This window comes from Bufo bufo, chromosome 2 (assembly GCF_905171765.1).
Source record: "Bufo bufo chromosome 2, aBufBuf1.1, whole genome shotgun sequence".
Lineage (NCBI taxonomy): Eukaryota > Metazoa > Chordata > Amphibia > Anura > Bufonidae > Bufo > Bufo bufo.
Genome location: NC_053390.1, coordinates 236,804,800 through 236,819,588, shown reverse-complemented (window position 1 = coordinate 236,819,588; position 14,789 = coordinate 236,804,800). Strand labels below are relative to the sequence as shown.

General features: G+C 43.0%; 1 protein-coding gene across 2 annotated transcripts in view; it reads right to left on the bottom strand.

The window, feature by feature from the left end:
• LOC120988657 (splicing factor SWAP) overlaps positions 1-14,789 on the bottom strand; it is a 186,405-nt gene that overhangs the window by 62,576 nt on the left and 109,040 nt on the right. For both annotated transcript variants that reach the window (XM_040416260.1, XM_040416259.1), the window contains exon 13: positions 9,289-9,476. In XM_040416260.1, coding sequence (XP_040272194.1) covers positions 9,289-9,476 — 188 coding nt within the window. The remainder of the gene's footprint in view (positions 1-9,288; positions 9,477-14,789) is intronic.

Sequence of the window (14,789 nt, the reverse complement as noted above, 5' to 3'; positions counted from 1 at the left end):
ACTTTGAAGCCTTGGCCTTGCTCTTCCAAACATTGGACATTTTGCATTTTCTTACTGGAAGATCATCAGCATGTATGGGTATACATGACCTGCAAGGATGGATTCATACTAAAATCAGCTGAAATTGACTTCCACATGCATGAGGGGGCACAGAAAATGCCATGAAAACATCTCCCAGACCATAACGCAGCCACCACCAGCTTCTGCTCTTCCAGCAATAGTTGCATCAATCTGATTCAGAGCCCATACGCAGTACAGTTCACTTTACCGTTGTTTTAGACACATCTGGTAGCCCCTGGTTCATTTCATTGGCGAGCTGCTCCACTGTAGCAGCGCACCTTCGTAGCCGGCATTCACCCCTTACATCCGTGGCACATGGTGCTCCAGTGTTTCCACATCGCTTATTCACAATAGTGCCATCTGTCCTATCAGGATACACTTTCACCACAGCAGCAAGTGACCAGTTCATAAACTGCCAAGTTTCAAAAATACTGCCAACCCTTGGCCTGAAGGGAAAGTAATCATCCCATTTTGCAAATATGAGAAATTTCCCCTTTTACCCATGACAGTAACGAGGGATGTGTACGCAGACAGCCTATCGCACACCTTCTATACCCAACAAGCCAGCTGACGACACCTTACTTCCTTCATGAGGAACGTGCTGCCGACGTTGAAAGTAGAAGTGGTCATAATGTGACTCGACTGCATCTGCCTGTATAAATGCTAGAATCTAAAATTCTAAATAGATAAGATAGAGCTTTAACGTTGCTTTTCCCGTAAGTATTGGCTCGCTCTCCACCTCATCCATCAGTCCTTTTTCAAGCTGCATACACAAAATTAATAGTAGGCAGAGTATGTTTTAGAGGGTTGTCACAGGCCTTTCTAATTGTTTTTGTATCAACGATTCGAATGAGGCAGCCGAGGACATGAAAACTCTTTATGAACTGACGCACTTGCCAAACCCAAGCTAATTATTGTAAACCTGTTATAGTCTACATTAAAAGCCAATATAAACAGGCTTTTGCTCTGGTGGAGTGCAATCTGATGATGTATGCCTTGTTTTATGGATGCATATTTAAAAATGAAAAAAAAACGAAACCAAAAAAAAAAAAAAAAAAAGTTTCAAAACTTTTGGAAAAATTATTAATTGGTTACTTGTATGGCACCGTAAACTGGAAACAAACCCTTTAGCCTGTTCTATGGTTAGCACTGCATCATGGATGCAGACCCATTCACTTGGAGAACATGTTCTATTTTTTTGCGGTGCAGACAGACCACGGACCCATTCAAGTAGAATCAGCCTGGATCTGTCCGCAGCAGCCGCACAGATATTGCTCTGCATTGGGGACAGCAAACTGCGGGCCCCAATGCACGGAACGGCCGAGCAATGGCTGTGTGCATGAGCCCCAAGTACACAGAAATGGGACAGAACAACGTGGAGAAAGCGGGGTCGTGGAGTTGGGGACAATTCTAACAAAATTCCTGTTTGGAAAATTTGACATAGGAACAATATATATAGGTCTATAGCTTTAGAACAATGCCGAGAATTAGCATAGTGGTCTGCCCCCGTCAGATGAGCTTCCTGTGGGCTCGATCTCGGGTGGCTACTGCGCTCTCCTGAATGCCAAGCTAATCACAATTGGGCTTAAATCAGGGCTGTTTTAGATTGTGTTCAGGGGATCAAGCCCACAGGCAGCCCAACTAATGGATTTTACAGTAACCAGCATTCTTCAGCCTGCAATGTGCAATATTACATGAAGCCTGCAGAACGAAAACAGGTCCATATTTTTAGCAAAATACAAATTAAACTACTTTTTGCCCAAAATACATGCTATAAAAATCATATATTCAAATATTTTCAGACTACTTGAGATAACCTACTCTCCGGCATCCATACAACTCTGTTTCACAGAAAGTAACACTAATGATTATTCCATACGAGTGGCTTCTTCAGATTAAACCCCCCCCCCCCCAGAAAAGCCATTACGTTCTCTCCAAGTTACTTCTTCCAAGTTCACAAATTAAGAAAGAAAATATGCTACGATTGTGCAAAGTGATTTTCCTTGCCAGGAGCTAATTGATGAGCAAATTGCACAACACAAACAGCATGAAGCTTCCTCTCAGCTGAATAGCAGACTACAGTCACACAGTACTCCGCTGTTCTTGTGTGCAGTAAGCTAAAGCAATTAGTAAAAAGAAAAGATCATGGACATTGAGTAGACATTCTAAAGATGACAGAAAAATGAAGGAAAGGGAACAAACAAAACAGCAACTGTACATTGAATTGAATTTGTTTAAAGAAATAGAAAGCTGCTTTAATAGTTAAAGGGTTTTTTCGGGTACTTTACGGGTCCTATTCAGACGTCCGTTTTGTGGTCTGCAAATTGCCGGCACTTAATAGAGGATTCCTATTCTTGTCCGCAGCTGCGGACAAGAATAGGACATGCTCTATTTTTTTTGCGGAGCTGCGGACCGGAAGTTCGGGGACTGGAAATGCGGATGCGGACAGCACACTGTGTGCTGTCTGCATCTTTTCCGGCCCCATTGAAAATGAATGGGTCCGCACCCGTTCAGCATAATTACAGAACGGATTCGGACCCGTTCTACGGACGTCTGAATGGACCCTTATATTGATGGCCTTTTTTCAGGATAGGCCACAAATATGTGTTCAGCAGGAGTCCAAAACCCTGCATCGGCACCGATAAGCTGTTCTGCAACAGCACTAGATACGAAGGTCAGCTCAGTCCTTTTGTGAAGTTGGACGGACCTGCTTACTGCCGCACTGCGCCCATTCAGTTCAATGGCAGCAGCCCTGTACAAGGCTGTGTTGTTCTGGTGCAGGTGCTACTGCAGCACAACTGATCAGGGCGTTTGGGGTGTCAGACACCCACCCACTGGATAATGATGGATAGGGTATCAATATTAAAGTACCAGAAAACTCCTTTAATACAAGGCAAGGAGAGTCTGAAGATAACACCTTTATTTACAACCTTCTAGAAGAGCATATGCCATGAGCAGCCTCTCAGTACAATGCCCTCTCTGATGATATAAAAACTGCTTAACTTCCTGTAATAAATCCTAGGATTAAAAAAATTTGGAGCAGTAGAGCAAATGCATTTCTGATTGAGAGCAGCTTGAACAGTGTGGCGCCCAACGTGGGGCTTGAGAGAATGTAACATCGGTAGCCGACGTAGATGACCTCCGAGACCTAACGAAAGGCACTTGAGGAGGGGACGGCGGCCCCAAGAGAAGGTAAGAAAGCTGGTTTATCTTGCCTGCCTCTTGTTGCTTTGTTTCTTTAAGTCACAGCTGTCTGTTCTGCTGGACGATTATTACACTAAGGCCTCATTCACACGACCGTTGTTGTGTTCTGTGTCCGTTGTTCCGTTTTCCGTGATTTTCTGTGGTCCCATTGACTTTCAATAGGTCCGTTGAAAACTCGGATAATGCACCGTTTGTCATCCGCATTTCCAGTCAGTCAAAAAAATATGACCTGTCCTATTTTTTTCACGGACAGCGGTTCGCGGACCCATTCAAGTCAATGGGTCAGTGAAAAAACACAAAGGCACACAAGAATGTCATCCGCGTCCGTGATCCGTGTCCGATTTTTTCCTATCATTTGCAAGGCAAACTTGACTTAGATTTGTTTTTCACTTTTCATGTCTGGTGATCCTCCAAAAATCAAGGAAGACACGCTGAAACAAAAACGGAAACGGATCACAGAACCCCGTTTTGTGGACCGTGAAAAAAATACTGTCGTGTGCATGAGGCCTAAGTAGCAGCTTCGGCTGATGTTGAAATCTCGAGTCCCTAGAACCTTAGACTTAGAAGGATGGTTTGCTCTATTGTGGGTACTTCTTTTCTGTTTTTTAATGTCAGGCACCTTCACGGTTAACAATTGTGCAGAGCAAGAGAATTTCCCTGGCAGGGGGGGCGGGGAGTTCAAGATAGGGGCGATTATAAATTTTTGCCTGCGGTGGCAGAGGAATTAGCCCCAGGGAGGCTACAATAAATTTCTGCGAGACCTGGACTGGGAAACCCCCAGAGGAGGCAGCAGATGGATTAGTCCCAGGCTGGCAGACCAGACGTGGGAGCCAGGGAAAATATTCTGCACAGGGGTGACCTCTGCTTGGTGGTAAAAAGGGGAAGGTGACTGTTGTTTTCCTGCCTGGCGGTCATCTTAACTGAGGGAACTTTACTCCCTGCCCAGCAGCCATCTTAGTTACTGGTACTTTTCCTAATCTAAGTAGCACCACATAGAGTACTGAACACAGTAAGTGAAGGATACACATATACCTATAATTAGTTATTACTTGTAGTATTGTTTAATTAGATGAAATGCGTTGACTTCTATGTTTTTTTTTTCCTTTACTAGGATTAAGTCATGCACTTGGAGGCAACTTCATCTCGATTCATAACAGGATGTTGTGGTTGGTGCAGATTTTTAGGACTTCAGGTCAAGTGAAGTACGCGGCCCTAGGGGTCCTGCCATCTGCTAAAATCACAAAAAGAGGGGATCGTAATGGAAATGGTCTCAACTGTGGTACATTGTAGCTTTAAGGCCAGACAGAATGCGCAGATGCCAAGTGTTATCTCCTCTTTTTTTGTAATTAAGCCAATAAAACAAATGGCATGAGCCTCAGCAGATGAACGCCCTCTCTGATGATATAAAAACTGCTTAACTAGTGTAAGGCTACTTTTACACTTGCGGCAGAGTGATCCAGCAAGCAGTTCCGTCTCCGGAACTGCCTGCCAGATACGGCAAAACGTATGCCAACTGATGGCATTTGTAAGACTGATCAGGATCCTGATTAGTCTGAAAAATGCCTGATCAGTCAGAAAAATCTATTGAAATGCCGGATCCGTCTTTCCGGTGTCATCCGGCAAAACGGATCCGGCATTTATTTTTTCACCAGTATTTTGAATGCCGGATCCGGCACTAATACATTGCTATGGGAAAAAAATGTCAGATTCGGCATTCAGGCAAGTCTTCAGTTTTTTTGGCCGGAGATAAAACCGTAGCATGCTGCAGTTTTATCTTTTGCCTGATCACTCAAAAAGACTGAACTGAAGACATCATGGTGCATCCTGAACGGAACGCTCTCCATTCAGAATGCATGGGGATAAAATTGATCAGTTCTTTTCCAGTATAGTGCCTTTAGGACGGAACTCTATGCCAGAAAAGAAAAACACAAGTGTGAAAGTACCTTAATAGATGAGAACTGCTTTGACCCTTGCCTGGTGTCAGTGTGGTTTCTTCCATGTAAAATCCTAGGATTAAGACAATTTGGAGCAGTAGAGCAAATACATTTAGCTCTGATTGAGAGCAGCTTTAACAATGCTTCCACATGAAACCAGGGATACAGAGGTACACAATGACTCTATGGACATGTATGGTGTCTGTAGTGCTCATGTTACATAGAGCTCTCTCTATCCACAGGATAGGATAACTACCAGTATAAAGGATAAACATACATGGCAGGCTTTGCCTAATGCGGCTCCAGCACTGCTCCATTATCAGCTATTGGAGTTGTAGCTAACTCTATATAAGATTATAAGCAACTTATGCTTAAACAAGAATAGAAACTTAAATGGGTATTTCAATCTCCCCCGCAAGTCATCAGAAGGAAGAAGTGGCAGTGATGCACAGCGTCAACATCAGCCACCTGATTCTGCAAGAGAATGGGGCAGCATACAGTTCCCTGCATAACTGGATGATCAGGAGTGCTGCAAAAAACAGGATAGGTCATCAGTATTTAAGTCTCGGGGAAAAAAAACTTTAAGAAGCAAAAGAGATGACTTGTAGGTAAATAATGGCTTTTAAGGCTACGTCCACCTTCATAACCATATTGTACATTGTTTCAATGTATCTAAACTTTAGAAACTATGCAAAAAATATAAATTTTCAAAAAGCCCTCATTTTATGACTATACAGACAAATGTGTTGCCTTAGTAACAAACTATAAACAAATCCCGTGTAGTCTGATGATTAATACTATTCATTCAGTAGCTTACCAAGAAGTAGGGGACAGATAAGTCGCAAAATGACTATAGTATCAGGCTACAGAGTATGGAGACCCAAGATCATTAACCTATTTAAAATGTTAATTTTTTCCCCTAGTATGCATCTTCGATGTTAAGATCCTAGAAACTGAATTTTTCCACTAGAGGACTGTGCAATACATTATTACAATCGTCTCCTACTTAGAGACTCCGGCCGTTATTGCCGTTATATGTTCAGCCAGTAAGGATAAGACAATTTCATTTTGCAATTAGAATGCATCATTATCCCCTTTTAGGCTGCTGGTTCTAGAGGTGTTTGGGCTCCCTCCTTGATTGGTGCTAATGAAATCATGAACATTATTAATAGAGATTAATTAAGTGGAATGAGCATGCACTCTGATTTCCATAAATGTGCATGCTTTTAATCTATTTACTGCATATGCTTGATATTTCATATTAAACCATGATACCCATATTAGACAGAAAGGTCTCTACTGCGTGCACAGTGAAGCAGTACAACAGATTTAATACCAAAAGTGGTGACAGTTCTACAACAAACTAGAGGAAAAAAAATGGTTATTAGGCAAAAACGTGCGAGTTTAGATCTTCTGTCAGATAATAAAAAAAATAAAAAAGATAAATATTTAGATATTTTCATCTAGTAAGTGAGCACTCTTTACATGGAGTCTGGCATATCCATGAACAGTGAGCACTACCTTCCGCTTACTCCCTAATACTCAGCATAGGGAAAAAGTCAATCAGAAGCCACTGGGTGGAGAGAACTGCAGCCTATGAATAAACCAGATACATAGTACACAGGCGTGCAGTGCACATTTCCAAGTAGCAGAGTGGCTGAAAACAGAAAGCCCCTAATTACTGGATGTGGCCTCAGAGGGCCGCATGAAGTAGGTGGCAGATTCCCTTTAAGTTGAGGCTTCACTGTACAATGGCATTCTTAAGGGGTTACCTGGGAGTACAATATTGATGACCTATCCTCCGCATAGGTCATCAATATCTGATCGGTGGAGGTCTGACTCCCGACACCCCCTGTGATCAGGTGTTTGTTTGAAGAGACCGCTGCACTCCAGTAAGTGCTACGGCCCCGTTACAGCTTACTAAGCACAAGTACCATACAGTGTATAGAGGCTGTCCTTGGTACTACAGCCCAGGCCCAGCCACTTGCACACAGGCCATATGAATGCTGAACGCGATGTCACTGGCCTATCCTGTCTAATAATCTATCCAGTCACATTGATGCAGAACAAAAGAGGAATATAGGGTGATCTCAAACTATTTTCCAAGATTCTTAAATGGTGAATATACTGTACCTAGTTATGCAGCGATACCAGAATACCAAGCCAAAGCATACACAGGCAATATTTGCTGCTCAGGACAACCTCACACAGAGTGGTAATGTCAACCACTATATGTCTGACACAGCTTTTCAAGAAACAACTGCTTTAAAATGCATGTTGCTGAAGGAATGACATTAGAAATTTGCTTTGTTCCTTGCACTCAGCTTAAAAGGGGTTGTATACTTTTCTCATATTGATGACAGACTCAATATTCCTAACATATAAAATTACCCTTAAAAGGAACAACCGATTCAAGAAAAAAAAAAAAAAAGAAAAAATTCACATTAAAGGGGTTGTCCAGGTTTAGAGCTGAACCCAGACATACCCTTATTTTCACCCAAGCAGCCCCCCTGAGGCTAGCATCGGAGCATCTCATGCTCCGATGCCATCCCTTGCCCTGCGCTAAATCACGCAGGACACGGGCTCTTTTGTTTATCATAACACACTGCCGGGCGGAAACTTCCACCCAGCAGTGTGTTCGGTAATGTCACCGGCTCTGATGGGAGGGCTTTAGCGCTGCCCTAGCCCTTTTACTGGCCCCATGGAGAGCCCCGGTACGTCACCGGATCTCGAAAAAATGCCTTTGCCCTGCGCGATTTAGTGCAAGGCAAAAGGAGAGCATCGGAGCACAAACTGCTCCGATGCTCAAGTCAGGGGGGCTGCCGGGGTGAAAATGGAGGTATGTCTGGGTTCAGCTCTGAACCCGGACAACCCCTTTAACTGGAAAACAAAACAAAAAACACTTATCTGGTGACGACATCTATTCCCGGCTCTCCTTCTGCCATCCAAGATGACCTCACTGCTTCTTAGCCTCACTGGTGCATTTGGTAGTCCAAAACATTGTGCTGCTCAAGATTGCTCACATGTTCAGTGCTAGCCAATCCAAGAGCAGGGATGGACAAGCAGGAAGTGTCTTAGACTACTAACTCAGTGTGTAAAAAGTACTCTGGGAAGCAGGGCGACTATATTGGACGAAAGAAGGAGTGGATTGGTGGATCTGCAGATAAAAAGATGGGTACTATCTAAGAAACTTCTGTTTCTTCCCCAACTAATGTGAATTTTTTTTCCTGATTTGAAGGGTTACGCTAATATTTTGTGAGCAACAAGGGGGTGTCCAAAAAATACTTACAATACCGCAACTGCAAACACAAATAGCCGTCACAGTGCTCCCTACCAAATCACATAGCAAGAAAATAGCAAAATATCTAATATTTTTCACAAATGTATACACTGCCACACACTTCCCTGCTTTCTGAAGCTCACTTGTCATCTTTGCTGTACAGATTTGGAAAGGATGAACAGAGTCATCCCATTCTAATTTAAAAGGAGGTATTCCCCATTATCTGCATTTATTACCTATCCACAGCAAAGGGGATAACTGTATGATCACTAAGGGTCCAACACTGATCATAAGAATAGGGGGCCCAGAGTCTGAACACCACTCCACTCATTGCTATGAGAATGATGAGTAAAACACTATGTTTGTAAGAAGTTAAAGGAGCAGTAGTTGCACAAGTGCACCACCGCTACATTCATATAGAGGACTTGGGAAACTCCATTCTTGTGATCAATGGAGGTCCCAGCAGCTCAAACCACGAGAGATCATCCATTAATCACTATCCTGTGGAGAGGTGACAAAGGTTGTTAATGGGAAAACCCCTTTAATAACAGCTGGAGTCCAAGATGAGGTGACTCTTATTTCTGTACTCTATATTTAGTAGTCTATTCATCTGACACTTGACTCGTGGTGCATAAAAAATAAATAAATAAAAACAAAAACATAAGTAAAACCAATTGGAAGTCATTTAAATCAGCCGTCTCTTCCAGCACTGGTGAGGTTGAGCACAAAGGATCGCTGATTCCTAGATATATGATTGATACAGTCTGAAGGAGAATCACAGATTATACCTTACAAATATAATAGACCAACCTCTGAATTAAAGGTACTCTCCTCCGCTCTTCCCATCTCCATTTCCAAAGGATTCTTTAGTGTCTGCAGGAAAAGAGCAGCTTTCCTTTTGCGTTCTGCTTGCAGTTGTTTCTCTTTCGATTCTTTGGCTGCCTGTGCCAGTTTTTCCCTAGCAGCTGCTGCCAGTCTGTCCTCTAGTTTTTGCTTTGCTGAAAGAACAAACATGTAGGTCTTAACAGCAATATTTTTCAACTATCAAGTGTAGAACTATTCGAATACTTCACATCAGCAAGCCGGTTTTTCTTCAGTAGTTTCTCCAAAAATCATGAGGCCCTCACAGCACAAGTTGGAAGATGAAAAACACATCAGCTATAAGTGCTTTCCACTAAACATAGGAGGGTAACAACAGTAATCATATGCTACAAAGAAAAACAAATTAAAAATTATATAAAAGATTCAATGTAAACTCCTGCAGAAAATACATAAACACTAAAAGCTATACACACTTTGGGGGCATTTTTAAAAATTATTACCGCATTCAACTTATCTTGGTGCTAAAAATCATGTTTCCCAATTGGTCTTTATTGAAAATTTTCAACCGTTTGTTTTCTATATCCTTCAAGTTCCACCTGTTATGCCATAGCTGCTCTGATGCCTCGATGCGCAGCTTTTACCTCTTCAGATTATTAACACTAATTTAAGCTAAATTATTATCAGTTTCTTCATCATTTAGCTTAAAGGGAACCGGTCATCTGGATTTTAGGTATAGAGCTGAGGACATGGGTTGCTAGATGGCCGCTAGCACATCTGCGATACCCAGTCCCCATAGCTCTGTGTGCTTTTATTGTGTATAAAAACAGATTTGATACATATGCAAATGAACCCGAGATGAGTCAGAGCTTGAAAATACGACTCTTCTCTGGTCACACAAGAAAGATATGACTCTTCTGTTAATTTGCATATGTATCAAATCGTTTTTTTTACACAATAAAAGCACACAGAGCTATGGGGAATGGGTATTGCGGATGTGCTAGTGGCCTTCTAGCAACCCATGTCCTCAGCTCTATACCCAAAATCCCGGTGACAGGTTCCCTTTAAATGGGTTGTCCTTTTTCAAGCTGAAACCAGGCAGCACATGCTATAGTCTGCAGTAAAGCATAGATTGTGACTTACCCGGCCTATCCTGCACCATCGCTGCATTGGTCACATTACATGAACATGTGACAGCTGCAGACAAACACTGGCCTCTTCAGTGCACTGTGATTGGCTGTAGCGGTCACATATTGTCGACGTGATGTCACCGCTGTAGCTGGGTAAACAGAGCCCTATCGGGAGAACCAGGGTGGCAGCACCGGATCTCTTGGGTAAGGCTGAATTCACACTTAATTTATTTGGTCAGTTATTGTGAGCCAAAACTAGGTGCTGGTCAAAACCAAATAGCAGGTGCAGATCTTTCCGTTATACCTTATCTCTAAGAAGTCTTCACTACTGGTTTTGGCTCACAATAACTGATGGAAATAACTGACCAAATAACTGAAGTGTGAACTCAGGCTAAGTAACAATCTTTTCTTTACTGCAGGCAGATAACATGTGCTGTTTGGTTTGAGCCTAAAACTGGACAATCCCTTTAAATATTAGCTGCCACCCATGCTTGCCAGATCTGTGGAGGGAAGCATACTTATCTGCACCCTGGGCGCAGCGATGACGTATCCTCCAGGCGGCACATCAATGTGTCACCTACCACTTAACCACCTCCCGACCGCCTAACGCACGGATGCGTCCGGAAGGTGGTTGATTCATTTCTCCTGGACGCATCCGTGCGTCATCTCGCGAGACGCGAGATTTCCTGTGAACGCGTGCGCGCTCACAGGAACGGAAGGTAAGAGAGTGGATCTCCAGCCTGCCAGCGGCGATCGTTCGCTGGTAGGCTGGAGATGTGATTTTTTTTAACCCCTAACAGGTATATTAGACGCTGTTATGATAACAGCGTCTAATATACCTGCTACCTGGTCCTCTGGTGGTCCCCTTTGTTTGGAACGACCACCAGAGGACACAGGTAGCTCAGTAATATGTAGCACCAAACACCACTACACTACACGCCCCCCCCCTGTCACTTATTAACCCCTTATTCACCCCTGATCACCCCAGATCACCCCATATAGACTCCCTGATCACCCCCCTGTCATTGATCACCCCCTATCATTGATAACCCCCTGTAAGGCTCCATTCAGAGGTCCGTATGAATTTTACGGATCCACTGATAGATGGATCGGATCCGCAAAATACATACGGACGTCTGAATGGAGCCTTACAGGGGAGTGATCAATGACTCCCTGATCACCCCCCTGTCATTAATCACCCCCCTGTCATTGATCACCCCCCCCTGTCATTGATCACCCCCCCCCTGTCATTGATCACCCCCCCCCCCCCCCTGTCATTGATCACCCCCCCCCCCCTGTCATTGATCACCCCCCCCCCTGTCAGGCTCCATTCAGACGTCCGTATAAATTTTACGGATCCACTGATAGATGGATCGGATCCGCAAAACACATACGGACGTCTGAATGGAGCCTTATAGGGGGTGATCAATGACAGGGGGGTGATCACCCCATATAGACTCCCTGGTCACCCCCCTGTCATTGATCACCCCCCTGTAAGGCTCCATTCAGACTTTTTTGGCCCAAGTTAGCGGAAATTATTATTTTTTTTCTTACAAAGTCTCATATTCCACTAACTTGTGTCAAAAAATAAAATCTCACATGCACTCACCATACCCCTCACAGAATCCAAATGCGTAAAAATTTTTAGACATTTATATTCCAGACTTCTTCTCACGCTTTAGGGCCCCTAGAATGCCATGGCAGTATAAATACCCCACATGTGACCCCATTTCGGAAAGAAGACACCCCAAGGTATTCCGTGAGGGGCATATTGAGTCCATGAAAGATTGAAATTTTTGTCCCAAGTTAGCAGAAAGGGAGACTTTGTGAGAAAAAAAAATAAAATTTCCGCTAACTTGTGCCAAAAAAAATAAATTTCTATGAACTCGCCATGCCCCTCATTGAATACCTTGGGGTGTCTTCTTTCCAAAATGGGGTCACATGTGGGGTATTTATACTGCCCTGGCATTCTAGGGGCCCCAAAGCGTGAGAAGAAGTCTGGGATCCAAATGTCTAAAAATGCCCTCATAAAAGGAATGTGGGCCCCTTTGCGCATCTAGGCTGCAAAAAAGTGTCACACATCTGGTATCGCCGTACTCAGGAGAAGTTGGGCAATGTGTTTTGGGGTGTCATTTTACATATACCCATTCTGGGTGAGATAAATATCTTGGTCAAATGCCAACTTTGTATAAAAAAAAAAAAATGGGAAAAGTTGTCTTTTGCCGAGATATTTCTCTCACCCAGCATGAGTATATGTAAAAAGACACCCCAAAACACATTGCCCAAATTCTCCTGAATACGGCGATACCACGTGTGACACTTTTTTGCAGCCTAGGTGGGCAAAGGGGCCCACATTCCAAAGAGCACCTTTCGGATTTCACAGGTCATTTACCTACTTACCACACATTAGGGCCCCTAGAATGCCAGGGCAGTATAACTACCCCACAAGTGACCCCATTTTAGAAAGAAGACACCCCAAGGTATTCGCTGATGGGCATAGTGAGTTCATAAAAGTTTTTATTTTTTGTCACAAGTTAGTGGAATATGAGACTTTGTAAGAAAAAATAAAAAAATCATCATTTTCCGCTAACTTGTGACAAAAAATAAAAAGTTCTATGAACTCACTATGCCCATCAGCGAATACCTTAGGGTGTCTACTTTCCAAAATGGGGTCATTTGTGGGGTGTTTGTACTGTCTGGCCATTGTAGAACCTCAGGAAACATGACAGGTTCTCAGAAAGTCAGAGCTGCTTCAAAAAGCGGAAATTCACATTTTTGTACCATAGTTTGTAAACGCTATAACTTTTACCCAAACCATTTTTTTTTACCCAAACATTTATTTTTTTATCAAAGACATGTAGAACAATAAATTTAGAGAAAAATTTATATATGGATGTCGTTTTTTTTTGCAAAATTTTACAACTGAAAGTGAAAAATGTCATTTTTTTGCAAAAAAAAATCGTTAAATTTCGATTAATAACAAAAAAAAGTAAAAATGTCAGCAGCAATGAAATACCACCAAATGAAAGCTCTATTAGTGAGAAGAAAAGTGTTAATTAGTGAGAAGAAAATTCATTTAAGTGGTAAGTTGCATGACCGAGCAATAAACGGTTAAAGTAGTGTAGGTCAGAAGTGTAAAAAGTGGCCTGGTCATTAAGGGTGTTTAAGCTAAGGGGGCTGAGGTGGTTAAAGGGGTTGTCCAGGTTCAGAGCTGAACCCGGACTTATCCCCTTCTTCACCCATGCAGTCCCTCTAATATTTCATGCTCCAATGCACTCCCTTGCCCTGCACGGTATTGTGCAGGACAAGGGCTTTTTCATTAGATCTGGTGACATACGGATCTCTGCTAATGGGAAGTGTAGCGCCCTAGAGCAGGGAGTACTTTGACATTTGCCTATTTCCCTTATGCAAAGTTAAAACCTCTTACTTTATTTCTCTTGAAAGGGTTAACTTCTACTGTTTATTACTGGGTAATTGCATTTTATATATATGTTGTGATATATATCCTGTTCATTATCACTGTAATTACATGGCTCTGTGGAAAGGGTTAATGAATACTGAGACACTGTTAGTGCTTTGATTGAAAAGCAGGTAATTTTCCACAGCTGCCATAGGGTTTAAATAAGACCATGTTTTGGAGGAAAACCCCAAACTTGTTTACCACCTAAAATCAGACAGCCTGACCTTTTAAATGTCTGGTTTTAGCAATGTTATGTCTGGAAACTTGTTTTTGTCTGGAAAACCTGCTGTGTCATTGCCATTGAGAATCACTGAAGCTCTAATGTAAGTCTATACCAGACGGGAGCTGAAACGATGTATCTGTTTGTGCTGAGTTTCTCCACTCTACCCCTCCCACTAGAAGGTTCTAATCCAGCAAAAACTGGTTATATAAAGAGCAATCAGAGCCCTTAGTGTGCTGCAGTTAGGGAACAGTGCTTGGAAGGAGACTCTGCCAGACTGAGTGACCAGAAAAAGACGCTGAAAAGGAGATACTCTGCCACAGACCCTGGATCACCAGCCTTGGACCAGGGTACCAGCCTTCTGAAGAGAGGGACAGCTAGCTCAGGCCTTTTCTCAGCATCAAACCCTTCTTCTGCCAGGGAGAACAATAGAGAAGCCAGCCCAATGCCTCGCCTGTATTGTTTTATGCCTTTATTCCTCCAGTAAAGAAGCACCCTGGTTTACTGCAGACCCTGACTCTCTGGATTTATTTCACATTGAGTTGCACTGTGCCTTACCATCCCTTCCGGAGAGCAGCAACACGTGGTGAGTCACTGGTGACACCTCGACAGTGTCTGGGGGACTCAGCGTAGCATTGGAGCCACCTGAAACCCGGCCACTGCAGAGGTTTCCACCTAGCAG